Source organism: Psammomys obesus, unplaced genomic scaffold (assembly GCF_907164565.1).
Source record: "Psammomys obesus unplaced genomic scaffold, mPsaObe1.curated_primary_1811, whole genome shotgun sequence".
NCBI classification, from domain to species: domain Eukaryota; kingdom Metazoa; phylum Chordata; class Mammalia; order Rodentia; family Muridae; genus Psammomys; species Psammomys obesus.
The window spans coordinates 15,280,970-15,295,818 of record NW_026585894.1 but is presented as its reverse complement, the minus strand read 5'-3'; the positions used below and the strand labels follow the sequence as shown (position 1 = coordinate 15,295,818).

General features: G+C 38.0%; 1 protein-coding gene across 1 annotated transcript in view; it reads left to right on the top strand.

The window, feature by feature from the left end:
* Positions 1 to 14,618, top strand: part of LOC129670938 (transmembrane 9 superfamily member 2-like) — a 71,890-nt gene extending 57,272 nt beyond the window's left edge. Inside the window, exons 15-17 of the mRNA XM_055599553.1 lie at positions 2,174 to 2,285; positions 6,603 to 6,774; positions 14,524 to 14,618. Coding sequence (XP_055455528.1) covers positions 2,174 to 2,285; positions 6,603 to 6,774; positions 14,524 to 14,618 — 379 coding nt within the window. The remainder of the gene's footprint in view (positions 1 to 2,173; positions 2,286 to 6,602; positions 6,775 to 14,523) is intronic.
* The last annotated feature ends 231 nt before the right edge of the window (positions 14,619 to 14,849 follow it).

Genomic DNA, 14,849 nt, shown 5'->3' with positions numbered 1-14,849 from the left:
CTCTGCCTCCCTGAGTGCTAGGATCAAAGGTTTATGCACCTGAATGTTTGTTTGTTTCTTTCTTTGTTTGTTTTTAAATAACACTTTTATACCATAGTATTCTTTCAAACAAACCTGTCCTGGAATTAGCTAGCTCTGTAGACCAGGCTGGCTTGGAACTAGGAGATCCTTCCCTCTCTGCCTTCCAAACCCCGAGATTAAAAATATGTGCCACCATTCCCAGCTCAAACAAATCTTTTAAGGCCTCAAAAATTAGATTTAGTCATGTCAACTAAGGGTTTACTTTAAACTAATATTGTGACAAATTAATTTGAAAAGTAAACAAAATATGAGCCTGGTTACGTAGCTCAGAGGGACAGTGCCTGCTTTACATTTCCAAGGCCCTAGCTTTAATTTCAAAAACAAGAGAGTCTTTCAAAAAAAGTTTCAAAATGAGAATCAGTATTCTGTCCACTGAAAATGGTGTGTACAACTTATACATGTTTATTAATTCTAGAAAAACTCTCCTTATCCTCACATCCAAATATAGATTTCATGTTATACTTAAATGGAGTATTTAGTAATTTACATTATCTCTGTATCCTCAGATAGCTTTAAAAGCGAATCATAGTTAATTAATTAACTTAATTATACTGGGGACTGGAACTAGGGATTTATGTGTTTAAAACAGGTGCTCCACCACTGAGTTTTATCCTCAGCCCTCTTTTTACTTTTTAATTTTGAGACAACCTCACTAAGTTATATAAACTGCTCTTGAATTTGCCATCCTTCTGTCTTAGCTTTCTGATTATCTGAGATTCCAGGCTTGTAAAATGATGCTTAGCTTCAGGAAGCTTTTCAAAGTTTGTTTTATTCTTCCCAGTGTAAATGAGCTCAGCTTTATAATAATAAAGGTGGTCACTTAATTCTTTTAAATGATAACTTAAATACATATTTTAAAAGGTGCATGTTTGAAGATTAATTAATATAATTATGTGTGCCATAGGGTGAAGACATAGTTAGACAGGCCGAATGTCTTTTTTTTTAATTTTTTTTATTATTTAATTTTATTTTTTCTTATCAGTTACATTTTATTAACTCTGTATCCCAGCCGTGTCCCGCTCCCTCATTCCCTCCCAATCCCACCCTCCCTCCCTCATCTCCACCGTGCCCCTTTCCAAGTTCACTGATGGGGGGGACCTCCTCCCCATTCATCTGATCCCGTTTTATCAGGTATCTTCAGGACTGGCTGCAAAGCCCTCCTCTGTGGCCTAACAGGACTGCTCCTGAAAGACTCTAACTAGCAGTGTTTTCAAAGCAGATACAAAGACTCATGACCAAACCTTCGGCAGACCAAACTCCCCTTCATATGAAAGAAGGGGAGTTAGTATGATGGGAAAGGATAGGAGCTCCACAAGGACCAAATATATCTGGGCACAGGGTCTTTTCAGAGACTGACACTCCACCAAGGACTATGTATGGATATAACCTAGAACCTCTGCTCAGATGTAGCCTGTGGTAGCTCAGTAACCAATTGGTTTCCCATAGTGAGGAGAACAAGGACTATTTCTAACAGGAACTCAATGACTGGCTCTTTGACCTCCCCACCCCCCAAGGCCGAATGTCTTTACAACGTCAAAGAAAAGGAATATTTGATTGTCATTTTCTGGTGTATAATGTACTTAGTGGTATTTATGGTATTTATATCCTTTTATTTCAAAAAAGGAAGTATATTTTTAAATATGTGTAAAGATAGTGATGAGTCCAAAGTGATAACTTAGTTATGCCAACAGAGAAAGAAACATGGGTAAGCGGCTGCTCTTGCATCTAGAGAAGATGGAGCTCAACTCTGAAACTGTTAGCAAGGCGTTACTTTTCAGTACTACACAGTTGAATGGAAGCTTGGAATAGAGTTTAAATCTGAGCCAGATATAGTGGTGCACACCCTTAATCCCAGCACTTGGGAAACAGAGGCAGGTGGATCTCTGAAAGTTTGATTATAGCTTGCTCTGCAGAGTGGGCTCCAGTTTCAGGGCAGCCAGAGTAATGTAGACTCTCTTTCTCTCTCTGAGACCCTGTCTCAGAGGGGAAGGGGGAGGAGGGAAATCAGAGAGGTGTGTGATAGTCTTTATAGATTTGTACTAATCTTTCACTATACAATGTTAAAAACTTAATATCCTATGCTTGTTTTTAGGTCTCCTCATATGTACTACCTAGTTGGCTTGCTTTTCTTAATCTTTTTGATTCTCCTGATTTCTTGTTCAGAAGTTACAGCTCTGTTCTGCTATTTTCAGCTGTATGCTGAGGTAAAGACATAAACATTAAGTTTACTTAAGTATTCTAAACTTACATTATTGGAATTATAGTGTGTACTCAAAAGGGTATTAAAAATAAATATTAACTGCATGTTTTTTACTACTTGGAAGCAGTTTTTATTATGCTTTCTTAATGATATATTTGGACTTTGATGTAGCTACAAGTGCCGCTTTGATGCAAGATTTAGAAAGAAAGCAATTTTTCTTTGACTGGTTACGATAATTTTTGCTTGTTACTCTGTTAACATTGAAAAAAAATGACAGTGGGGGTGCTGATTCGAAGGTAAAAATATGGCAGTGGGTGACTGATTTGAGTTTAGAAATGTAAAAGACCTACTACAATGGTTTTTTGTTTGTTTGTTTTGTTTTTTTAAAGAGTAATTAAAGGTTCCTTTGCAGCTTCAGCCAGGATTGTATTTTGTGGAGTTGAGGTTGCTGTTGCAGGTCCCTTTCTCTTCTTTCATATACTCCATAAATAGTTTTTTATTTCATCCTCATTTTTTTCCTTCCTGATGTCACTTGAATGACTGGTAATGTAGCACCTTGTTTTTATTCAATCTTACTTTTAAAAAGGATTTTATTTATTTATTTATTTGTTTGTTTATTTATTTATTTATTTGTGTGTGTGTGTGTGTGTGTGTGTCTTTAACTGCCAGGCCATTTCTTTAGCTCCAAGTTGTTTCAGAGCTAGCACTAGGATAAGGGTTAAGTTTAGGTTAAATCTTACAAATTATCATCTTATTGGAGTTAAATGTGATTATCTAAAGATGATAATGGGGGCTAAAGATGGCTCAGCAGTTAAGAGCCCTGTCTGCTCTTCCAGAGATCCTGAATTCAATTTCCAGCAACCACGTGGTGGCTCACAACCACCTGTACTAGGATCTGATGCCTTCTTCTAGCATGCAAATGTACATGCAGATAGAGCATTCATATACATAAAATATATAAATAAATCTTTTTAAAGAAAGCTTTAAAAAATAAAGGTGACAATGAAAGTTTAAGAAATGTTTTTTTATTTACTTGTTGCTTTGTTACATTTTATTCTTGAGCTATAGGTATAAAATATATAATTACATATGTTTTGTACTTAGCTAGTGATAAATTCTGTGGTGCATTTTATCATAAAGAGACTGTGTAACAATTATTAGTGAGCCTAAAGGAACAAGCATATTGTGGGTATATTTTTATTCTTAGAAAATATTTGGGCTGCCTTAAACACCAGTAATTAACCAGAAGAACTTATAATACCAAATGTCAGTATAGGTGTGGCTAGAGTTTCTTGCAGAAAAAAAGACATCACAGTGAGCAAGGAAAAAGGACACAGTTCATGGGGCATGGCAGGACCATGCTGCATATTAACCTCAGTCATGTCTGTCATGGATCTTGACTTCCTAGTTGGGGGGAGTCCCACTAGCTTTAATGCACATCTTAAATTTCTGTCAGCCTGGAGTCCGGGGTTTGCTTCCTCCCTTAAGGTTATCTAGGCACCTATGTTTGCAGGTGCTGAACCCAAAGGAATGAAGTTTAGCCTGCGTTTGGGTTTGCAGGATCCCAGTCCAGAGGTGAATGCCTAGATGAAGAATGCCTTCTCTGATACAGCTCTTTTAGTGTTACAGTCCTTTTATGGACACAGAATTGAGTGATGCAGTTCTCTTTATAGGGTGGAACAAGGGCTATATAAACTTTGGGGAAATGGGTGCGGGTTTTCGGGTGAGTGTACATCATTTGCTGGGACTGAAGTGCTAGGAATGCTTCATTTGCATGGGGAGGAATTCCTGTAGCTGCTAGGCTGTGTGACTACCTCATTGTGAGAGTGCGGTTGAAAGACTACTTGTCATGAAGGCACAGAACATGGAAGGAGGGATTCTTACTCCTACAGGTCTCAAGTTAGAGATTTTTGGGGTTTGGACACATTTCGACCTCATTCTAGCTACACATGTGTTTCCCAGGTCACACAGTCCATGTGCCCCACAAATTTCTGTAGTACTTTTTCTTGTATCTGACCTAAGGCATCACTAGACACAGCATATTTTTAAACAATGGTTTTCAATATGAACTTTTCCTACATCTTTATTTTTTTATATAATTACAACTTTTCTTTCCTCCCTGAATACCTTTCCATATACCCCTTCTTTTTCTCTTTCAAATGTGTGCTTTTTAAAAAGTGAATTGTTTCTGTATGCATATATGTATATGCATATCCATATATATATATATATATATATATTCCTAAATAAAACTTACACACTGTATAATGTTAGTTGTATGCATGTTTTTAGGGCTAACCATTTGGTATGAAATAACCAGTTGGTGCCCTCTTTCCTAGGGAAGACTGTTTTCCCCATTCTTTTTGTGCCTTAGTTGCCTTTGTGTAGGATTGAGGCCTCATGGGCTCCCTTCATCCACCCATTTTGACATGTCATGAGACTTCTCTTTGAAACACATGGAGACCACTACAGCAAAACACACCAATCAAAATGCAGAATCGAGGAGCCCAGTCCTAATACTTTACATCTACAAAACACTCCTGTACCTATGGCTTAGGGAGCATTGTGGAAGAGGGGATGGAAAGACTATAAAAGCCAGAGGATCATAGAGTTTGCTCTGAGGTTGTGTGTCCTAGTAATGTCAGAAGCAAGACCCATAAAGTCTCACCAAGATGACTGCCACTAGCTTTTTCTATATCTATATAATTTATTTGTTCATTTTATGCCATTATTCTTTCTTTTGTATTCCCCACCACTCCTGCTGATACCTTATTCTTTCCAAATACTTCCCCTTTCATTGTTATATCTTTTCTCTTTTGATAACACATAGAGTTTAGTTAGGGTTTCTTATAGGAGCATGGGTGAGTGGGTTACTTGTAGGAACATGGATAAATTAGCAATGACTATACCACTGAAGAAAATATTTAATCCTTTTCTAGGATTTATATATTTAGTGAAGGTGAGGCTTTGTGATCCCTTCCCTTCTAAGATAGAACATTAAAATCCCAGTCTTGTACATGCCTAGTGCCGATAATCATAATTTATTAGTTAATCAGAGACAATCATAATTTCTGAGAGTTGAAGAGTACAGTTACCATGTCATAGAGTAGAAAGCATTCATCAATACTGTACTCCTTCCTCTGACAGATACTTTTTCTACTCTCTGTTCCCCATACTCCCTGAGATTCAGAGATGGTTATATAGATGTCCCATTTAGGGCTAAATAATATAGAATATCATCACTACTGGCAGTTGCCCACTATTACTAGATAGTGGGATCCTATTATTGAAAACACAGTATCATTTGGTCATTGGACATAGATAAATCTAGCTAAAACTGACCTGGAACCTCCCTCCCTCTTGTCGGGTTCTCATAATACTGAAAGAGGATACAGAGACTACTGAAGGAAAATTACTATCAACAATTTTAATCAGCTATGGACCATTCATATTGCAATAACAAATAACCAAGTAGGGAATATGCCCATTTGTGCAATAGTGACAAGTCTGTAACTGGGGTAACCAATTTCTTTTATTGGATTTGAGACACTCTAGACAGGACGAAATTCATATGTCATACAGTAAACTTAGTCAACATCCTATTTGGTCAGATTACAGGCCCTGGTAGGGAAGCCATTACTATTGTTTTCCTTAATGGGTATGATTATATTATATTTCTTCCTGAATATTTTTATTACCACAGATCAGTGCTGGTGTCAGCTTTGGTCAGAGATTTAGGTTTTGGAGTAGATGATGGTTACTGCAGAGACTCCAAACTGGGAACAGCATAACTCATGTCAGTGAAGGAGCTGAGTCAAATGCCTTCCAGGGCTGAGGCAGTCTTAAAATAGCAGTCATGAATTGTAACTCCATGCTTAAGAGGGCACATCTGATATCCTTGGAAATAGAATTAACAGTAGCTAAAACATCTTAAACTGGACGTAATCATGTGTTTCGCTTATGAAACTTCAACTTTTATTTATATTTTTAGAATTTGTATCCTATTATTTATGTGTATGAGTGTTTTGCCTACATGTATGTCTGTTTGTGCACTATGTATGCACGGTGTCTACATAGGTGAGAAAAGAAAATCATTTTCTGTGGAACCGAGTTAAAGTTTTGAGCCACGACATGGGTGCTGAGAATGAAACCTGGGACCTATGGAAGTGCAGCCAGTGCTCTTCAGCACTAAACCATCTCTTCAGCCACCACATTTTATTAGTCTTAATATTGAAAAGTTTATCTTGTGTTATCACAATAATTACTAGTCCACTGACAGTTAAGATTTTACCTAAGCAGTATTATTTTTCTGTTTTCACAGGATTGTGGTTGGTGGTGGAGAGCATTTTTGACCAGCAGTTTTACATCTGCTTATATTTTCACATATACACTTCATTACTTTTTTACCAAAGTTCCAGTCGCTGGCATTGGAAGTACTTGTATGTACTTTGGGTACACGCTGATTCTAGTGCTAGTTTCCTTCCTTTTCACAGGTAAGTGACAGCAGGGTTATGTAGTATATTTTAGATTCTCTAAAGAGTCTTAGTTAAAGTTGTAATTTAGTAAACATCAATTGACTATGAGAGGAAGAATGAAGAAAAACAGTCACCTTACTCATTCATATGCTTAGGCATCAAAGATTGTGAAGCCTGGGGACCTGGATGTACCTTATGTACTTAGTTGCAAGATTTTTCCTCCTGGATCCTTTTAATCATCAGAGATGTGATTCAAACCACAGAATGGGTTAAATATAATCATCTTTAAATAGTCTCCAGATCCAAAAATTATTAGCTTAAAAAACTTTTTACTTATTAAAAATAATTTGGTCATATAAGTCATTATATGTCAAGATATATATATATATATATATATATATATATATATATACATATATTTGTAAGAATTAGTAAATTGTTGGTTAATATTTTGGTTAAAAAAATGGCCTGGTTGAAGATATAATGAAGTTACAGAGGCATTAGACTTTCTGAACAGAAAAGAGTTAATGTATTAATTTGACCTCACTAAGTTTAGGTTTTAGTGACTCAGATCATGTCATTTGTACAAGGCCGATTACAACACTTTATTCTCTCAGGTTCATCAAATACTTAAAATGAAAAATGGAATCTGGGAAAGTAGGTCACTGTCTAAAGTGTCTCCTGTACAAGCATGAGAACCCGAGTACAGGTCTTAGTCCATTATCAACATGGAAGGGAGCATTGTGGCATGGATGGTTCTAGAGAAGTATCTGAGACCTTTACCTCCTGATCCAGAGACAGCAGGCACACACACACACACACGCACACGCACACACTGGGCATGGCATGGGTTTTTGAAATGTCAAAATCCACTCTCTTGTGACATACTTCTTTCAGAATGGCCACACGTCCACCACCAAGGACATACATCCTAATTCTTCTAATTCTTTTAAAGAGTTCCACCTTGCTGACTAAGCATTCAAATATGTGAGGCCACAGAAGAAGACAATGCATCTAGTCCTGATGAGACCTGATAGGCTTGGGTCAGATAGAAGGGGAGGAGGACCTCCCCTATCAGTGGAACTTGGGGAGGGACATGAGGGGAGATGAGGGAGGGAGGATGGGAGGGAAGGATGGAAAGAGCTACAGCTGGGATACAAACTGAAAAAACTGTAATTAATATAAAAAAATTAAAAAATATATGAGCCTATGGGACCATTCCAATTTATACATCGCAACACATATGGTTTTCTACACTGCACACACAGGTACACACAGGAACAATCCTTCAGAGAAAGTTAAACATTATCAGAGAAACTAGGCAGCATTATAGATCTTTTAAAAATATACCTAAAATTGGATTACTTTTGACATACTGCTGAAAACCTCTCCATGGTAAAGGCTCTATAGGGAACCTGTCATCACTAAGCTACCAGCAGTACTAGTTACAGTGGAAGACCTGAGCATTTTTCATCATTATATTCTAACTCAATTCTCTTTTTTTTTGTATTTTTGTATTAATTAATTTTACTTATTACAATTTACTCAATTTTATCCTGGCTGTGTCCTCTTCCCTTGTCCCCTACCAATCCCAACCTCCCTCTCTCTTCTCCCTCTATACCCCTCCCAAGTCCACAGATAGGGGAGGTCCTCCTCACCTTCTATCTGACCCTAGCCTATCAGGTCTTATCAGGACTGGTTGCATTGTCTTCTTCTGTGGCCTGGCCCAGGGGGAGATTATCAGAAAGCCTACAACTGAGTTCATGCCAGAGACAACCCCTGCTCCCCTTACTAGGGAACTCACTTGGAGACTGAGTCTATGTGGGCTACATCTGAGCAGGTATTTTAGGTCATCTCCATGCATGGTCCTTGGTTGGGGTATCAGTCTCTGCACAGACCCCAGTACCCAGGGTTCTTCTTCTTCTTTTTTTTTTTTTTTTTGGCTCTGTTGCTCTCCTTTTGGAGCTCCTGTCCTCTCAAGGTCTTTCTATCATGCCTTTCATAAAATTCCATGCATTCTGTCCAAAGCTTGGCTATGAGTCTTAGCCTCTGCTTTAATATCTAAATCACTAGAGTCACTGAAAGACCATCTGTTGTAGGCTTCTGTCCTGTTCCCCGTCTTCTCCTGCTTTGACCGTCTGTCATGTTTCCCGTTCTGAATGAGGCTTGAGCATTTTCCCTAGGTTCTTCATTGTTTATCTTCTTTAGGACTACAGATTTTAGTATGTTTATCCTTTATTATATGTTTAATATCCACTTATGAGTGAGTATATACCATGTGTGTCTTTCTCCTTCTGGGATACCTCACTCAGGATGAACTTTTCTAGTTCCCACCATTTGCCTGCAAATTTCATGATTTCCTTGTTTTCAATAGCTGAGTAGTATTCCATTGTGTAAATGTACCACAATTTCTGTATCCAGTCCTCCATTGAGAGACATCTAGGTGTTTCCAGCTTCTGGCTATTACAAATAGAGCTCCTATGAACAAATTTGAGCAAATATTCTTGTGTACTTGAGCCTCTTTTGGATATATGCCTAGGAATGGTATAGCTGGATCTTGAGGTAGCACTAGTCCTAATTTTCTGAGAAAGTGCCAGATTGATTTCCAAAGTATGGTTGTACAAGTTAACGTTCACACCAGCAATGGAGGAAGGTTTCCCTTTCTCTAGATTCTCTCCAGCATATGTTGTCACTTGAAATTTTGATCTTAGCCATTCTGATGGGTGTAATGTGAAACTCAGGGTTGTTTTGATTTGCATTTCTCTGATGACATTGAACATTTCTTTAAGTGTTTCTCTGCCATTCCATATTCCTCTCTTGAGAATTCTCTGTTTAGCTATGTATCATTTTTAAATTGGATTACTTAGTGTTTAACTTCTTGAGATCTTTATTCTAGATGTTAGCCCTCTGTCAGATATAGGGTTGATGAATGTCCTTTCCCAATCTGTAGGCTGTTGTTTCATTCTGATGACAGTGTCCTTTGCTTTACAGAAGCTTTTCAGTTTCATGAGGTCTCATTTATTGATTATTGATCTTAGAACCTGTGCTTTTGATGTTCTATTAAGGAAGTTGTCTCCTGTGCCAATAAGTTCCCGGCTCTTCCCCATTTTTTCTTCTAACAGGTTTAGTGTTTCGGGTTTTATGTTGAGGTCTTTGATCCACTTGGACTTTAGCTTTCTGCAGGGTGACAAATATGGATTTATTTGCATTTTTCAACATGTAGACACCCAGTAAGAAGAGCACCATTTGTTGAAGATGCTGTCTTTTTTTTCCATTTTATGGTTTTGGCTTCTTTGTCAAAAATCAGGTATCCGTAGTTGTGTGGATTGTTTTCTGTGTCTTCTGTTCGAATCCTTGATCCTCCAGCCTGTTTTTCTGCCAATACCATACAGTTTTTATTACTGTTGCTCTATAGTACAGCTTGAGATCAGGGGTGGATATTCCTCTAAAAGATCTGTTATTATACAGGTTTGTTTTAGCAATTCTGTTTTTTTTCCTTATGAAATTGAACATTGTTCTTGAAAGTTCTATAAAGAATTGTGTTGGTATTTTCATGGGAATTGCATTGAATATATAGATTGCTTTTGGTAGGATGGCCATTTTCACAATGTTAATCTTACCAATCTGTGAGCATGGGAGATCTATCTTCTGGTATGTTCTTCAATTTCTTTCTTCAGAGACTTGATTTGTTTTTCATACAGGTCTTTCACTTGCTGGTGTAGAGTCACACTAAGGTACTTTATGTTATTTGTGGCTATGTAAAAGGTGTTGTTTCCCTAATTTCTTTCTCTGTGGTTTTGTTTTTTGTATACAGGAAGGCTGCTGATTTTTTTGAGTTAATTTTGTATCCAGCCACTTTGCTGAAGGTGTTTATCAGCTGAAGGAGTTCTCTGGTTGAAATTTTGGGGTCACTCATGTATGCTATCATATCATCTGCAAATAGTGATACTTTGAATTTTTCCTTTCTGATTTGTATTCCCTTATCTCCTTTAGTTGTCTTATTGATATAGCTAGGACTTTGAGTATTATGTTGAAGAGATATGGAGAGAGTGGGCAGCCTTGCCTTGCCCCTGATTTCAGTGGAATTGATTTAAGTTTCTCTCCGTTTAGTTTGATGTTGGCTATAGGCTTGCTGTATATTGCCTTTACTATATTTAGCTATGTGCCTTGTATCCCTGATCTCTCCAAAACTTTGAACATATATTGGTGTTAGATTTTGTTAAATGATTTTTCAGAATCTAAGGAGATGATCATGTGTTTGTGCTTTGTTTTGTTTTGTTTTTTTCCTTCTGTTAGTTGAAGTGGTGGATTACGTTGACAGATTTGTGTATATTGAACCAACCCTGCATGCCTGGGGTGATGCCTACTTGGTCATGGTGGATGATATCTTTTATGTATTCTTGGATTTGAGTATTTTATTGAGTATTTTTGTGTTAATGTTCATAAGAGAGATAGGTCTGAAGTTCTCTTTTTTGTTGGGTGTTTGTGTGGTTTAGGTATCAAAGTGACAGTGGCTTCATAGAATGAGTTTGTAAATGTTCCTTCTGTTTCTTTTTTGTGGAATGGTTTGAAGAGAATTTAAGCTAGCTCTTCTTTGAAGGTCTGGTATAATTCTGCACTGAAACCATCAGGCACTGGCCCTTTTTTTATTTTTTGGCAGGGAGACTTTTGATGACTGTTTTTATTTCGTTGGAGGATACTGGACTGTTTAATAAATTTACCTGATCTTGGTTTAGCTTTGGCAAATGGAATCTATCAAGAAAATTGTCCATTTCATTTAGATTTTCAAATTTTGTGGCATATAGGCTTTTGAAGTAAGTCCTAATGATTCTTTGAATTTCCTCAGTGTCTGTAATTATGTCCCCCCTTTTCATTTCTGGTTTTCCTGATTAGGATAGTTTCTTTCTGCCTTTTACGTAGTTTGGCTCAGGGTTTGTCTAACTTGTTGATTTTCTCAAAGTACCAGCTCTTGGTTTCATTTATTATTTGAGTTGTTTTTTTTCTTTCTAATTTGTTGATTTCAGCCCTAAGTTTTATTATTTCCAACCATCTACTCCTATTGGGTGTTTCAGCTTCTTTTTTCTCTAAGGCTCTTAGGTGTGCCATTAATTTGCTTTTATGGGATGTCTTAAATTTCTTTCTGAAGGCACATAATACTATGAACTTTCCCCTTAGCACTGCTTCCATTGTGTCCCATAAGTTTGGGTAAGTTGTACCTTCATTTCATTGAATTTTAAGAAGTCTCTAAGTTTCTTTTTATGATCCAGCTGCTGTTGAGTTGAGAGTTGTTTAGTTTCCAAGCATGTGTAGGCTTTTTTTTTTATCTCTGTTGTTGTTTAAGTATACTTTTAGGCCATGGTGGTCTGATACGATCCAAGGGATTATTTCAATCTTCTTGTATCTGTTGAGGCTTGCTTTGTGTCTGACTATATGGCCAATTTTGGATAAGGTTCCATGCATTGCCAAGAAGAAGCTATAATCTTTTGAGTTTGGGTGAAAAGTTCTGTATACATCTATTAGGTCCATTTGATATAGGACCTCTATAAGTGTCATTATTTCCCTATTTAGCTTCTGTCTATCTGATCTGTCCCTTGGTGAGAGTGGAGTGTTGAAGTCTTCCACTATTAAGGTGTTGGGATCAATGTGTGATTTGAGCTTTAATGTTTCATTTATGAATGCAGGTGCTTTTGTATTTGGGGCATAGGTGTTCAGGATTTTGATGTGCTCATGGTGGGTTTTTCTTTTGATGAAAATGAAGTGCTCCCCCTCATTTTTTTTGATGAATTTTGGCTGAAAGTCCATTTTATTAGATATTAGAATTGCCACTTCAGCTTGTTTTCTGGGTCTGTTTGCTTGAAAAACTTTTTTTTCAGCCTTTTACTCTGAGGTAGTGTCTGTCTTTGTTGCAAAGGTGTGTTTCTTGGACGCAGCAGAATGTTGGATACTGTTTCAGCAACTCTTCTCTTAGTCTGTGTTTTTTTATTGGAGAGTTGAGTCCATTGATGTTGACAGATAATAGTGAACAATGGGTATTAGTTCCTTTTATAGTAGAGTTGGTGGTGACAGTGTGTTTGTGTGCTTGTTTTCTTTTGATTTTTGTTGTGAGTTTATCTATATCCTTTGTTTTCTTGGCTGTAGTTGATTTCATAAGATTGAAGTTTTCCTTCTAGTATCTTCTGTAGGGCTGGGTTGCTGTGTAGATATTGTTTAAGTTTAGTTTTGTCATGGAATATTTTGTTTTCTCCATCTATGTTGATTGAAAGCTTTGCAGGGTAGAGTAGTCTGGGTTGACATCTGTGGTCTCTTTGAGTCTGCATGACATCTGCCCAGGCCCTTCTGGCTTTCATAGTTTCTTTTGAGAAGTCTGGTATGATTCAGATAGTTCTACCATTCTATGTTACTTGGCCTTTTCTGCTTGCTGCTTTTAACATTTTTTCTTTATTCTGTAGATTCATTATTTTGACTTTATGTGACATGCAGATTTTCTTTCTGGACCATTCTATTTGGTGTTCTGTAGGCCTCTTGTATGTTTAAGGACATTTTTTTAAGTTGGGAAATTTTTTCTTCTGTGATTTTCTTGAAAATATTTTCTGGACCTAGGAGACTGTAATCTTTTTCGTCTATTCCTGTTACTCTTAGATTTCATCTTTTCATGGCGTCCATGATATCTTGTATGTTTTGTGTGTTTGGAACTTTTACAACTTTACATTTTCTTTGAGAGATGTATCCATTTCTGCAATTGTATCTCCAGCGCCCGAGAGTCTCTCTTCCATTTCTTGTATTCTGTTGGCGATGCTTACCTTTGTGATTCCTGGTCTTTTCTCTAATTTCTCCAGCTCCTGGGTTTTCTCTTTTTGTGTTTATTAATTCTAATTCTTTTTTCAAGTCTTGCATTATTTCCTTCATCTGTTTGAATGTGCATTCCTATCTCTCCATGATGGCATCTATTTGTTGTTGTTGTTGTTCGTTTCCTCTTTATGTGTCTCTAGTAACTTGATAAGCATAGCTTTAAAATCTTGTGTTTATAATGAATTAAAATAGCCATTGATTTTTGGGGGGGTTGTGGTGAAGCCATGATATCCTGATTTTTGTTGGATGTGTTCTTATGCCTACCTCTAGCCATCTCATGGTTAGTAGCCTTTGTTGTTTGTTCCTGGAGTCTGTACTGCAGACTTGGTCCATCTGTCCCTGGAGTCTGAAGTATGCTTCAGGAAGATGAGAGAGGTCCGCAGTTTTGAGAGTAGGTGTTTCCTCTAAGGGAGGAAGGTGCCAGGGACATCTGCACAAGCTCAGGAGTGTGGAGGGGAGTATGCCTGCCTGGAAGGATGGAGTGTGAGGGAGGAGCTTAAGGGCAGGTGTGGGTGCAGTTCACAGGTGCATCAGTTCATGCAGTGGGTCTGTGCAGGTGCCCTGAACAGCTCAGTGGTCCACAAGCCTGTCTCTGATATTGTGCTTCAAGAGCTCAGTTGTGTCTGGTCTGCACCATCTTGGCTCCAGGAATTGTTTCCAGGAATTTTTTGGCTAGACTCCACTGGGAGACCCACATAACAGAGGCTTCAATGTTGAGAAATCTGTCCCAAGGATCCCTGTGTTTCCCACATGTGGGTGTGGTTAGGAGGGCTCTGGTGGCTAGAGTAGAGGGACCAAGGATCTAGGGCTCTGTATGCACTCTCTTGCAGAAGCATTCACTCAAAGGTGTGTCTGGCAAGTGCAGAGGGACCACAGTTTTCTACTTTCAGATTTGGGTGCCCTGTTTGGCCTTTATAGTAAGGAAGTGCCCCTTACCTGGGGTTATGCACTCTGCTGCTTCAGCTGCTGCCACAGGAGTCAGGGAAGGTGCAGTGGAAAGTGCCAGGGGTTGATAGTTTGACACTTTCAGACCCCTTCCCCCCAGATATACTCAAAGGGGGTGGGCAGGTCTGGATTTAATCTCTCCCAGCTCACAGGTTGACCCTTCTAGCCAGTAAAGCCTCAAGGTGTATGTTCTGGCTTCAGCTGCCCATCCACTCACCAGTTTTGGAGTTTAGGATCCTCTGCCCTTCTGAAACTGTGAGCACTCTTTGACGCCATCTTGGAGTCTCCTCTACCTCAAT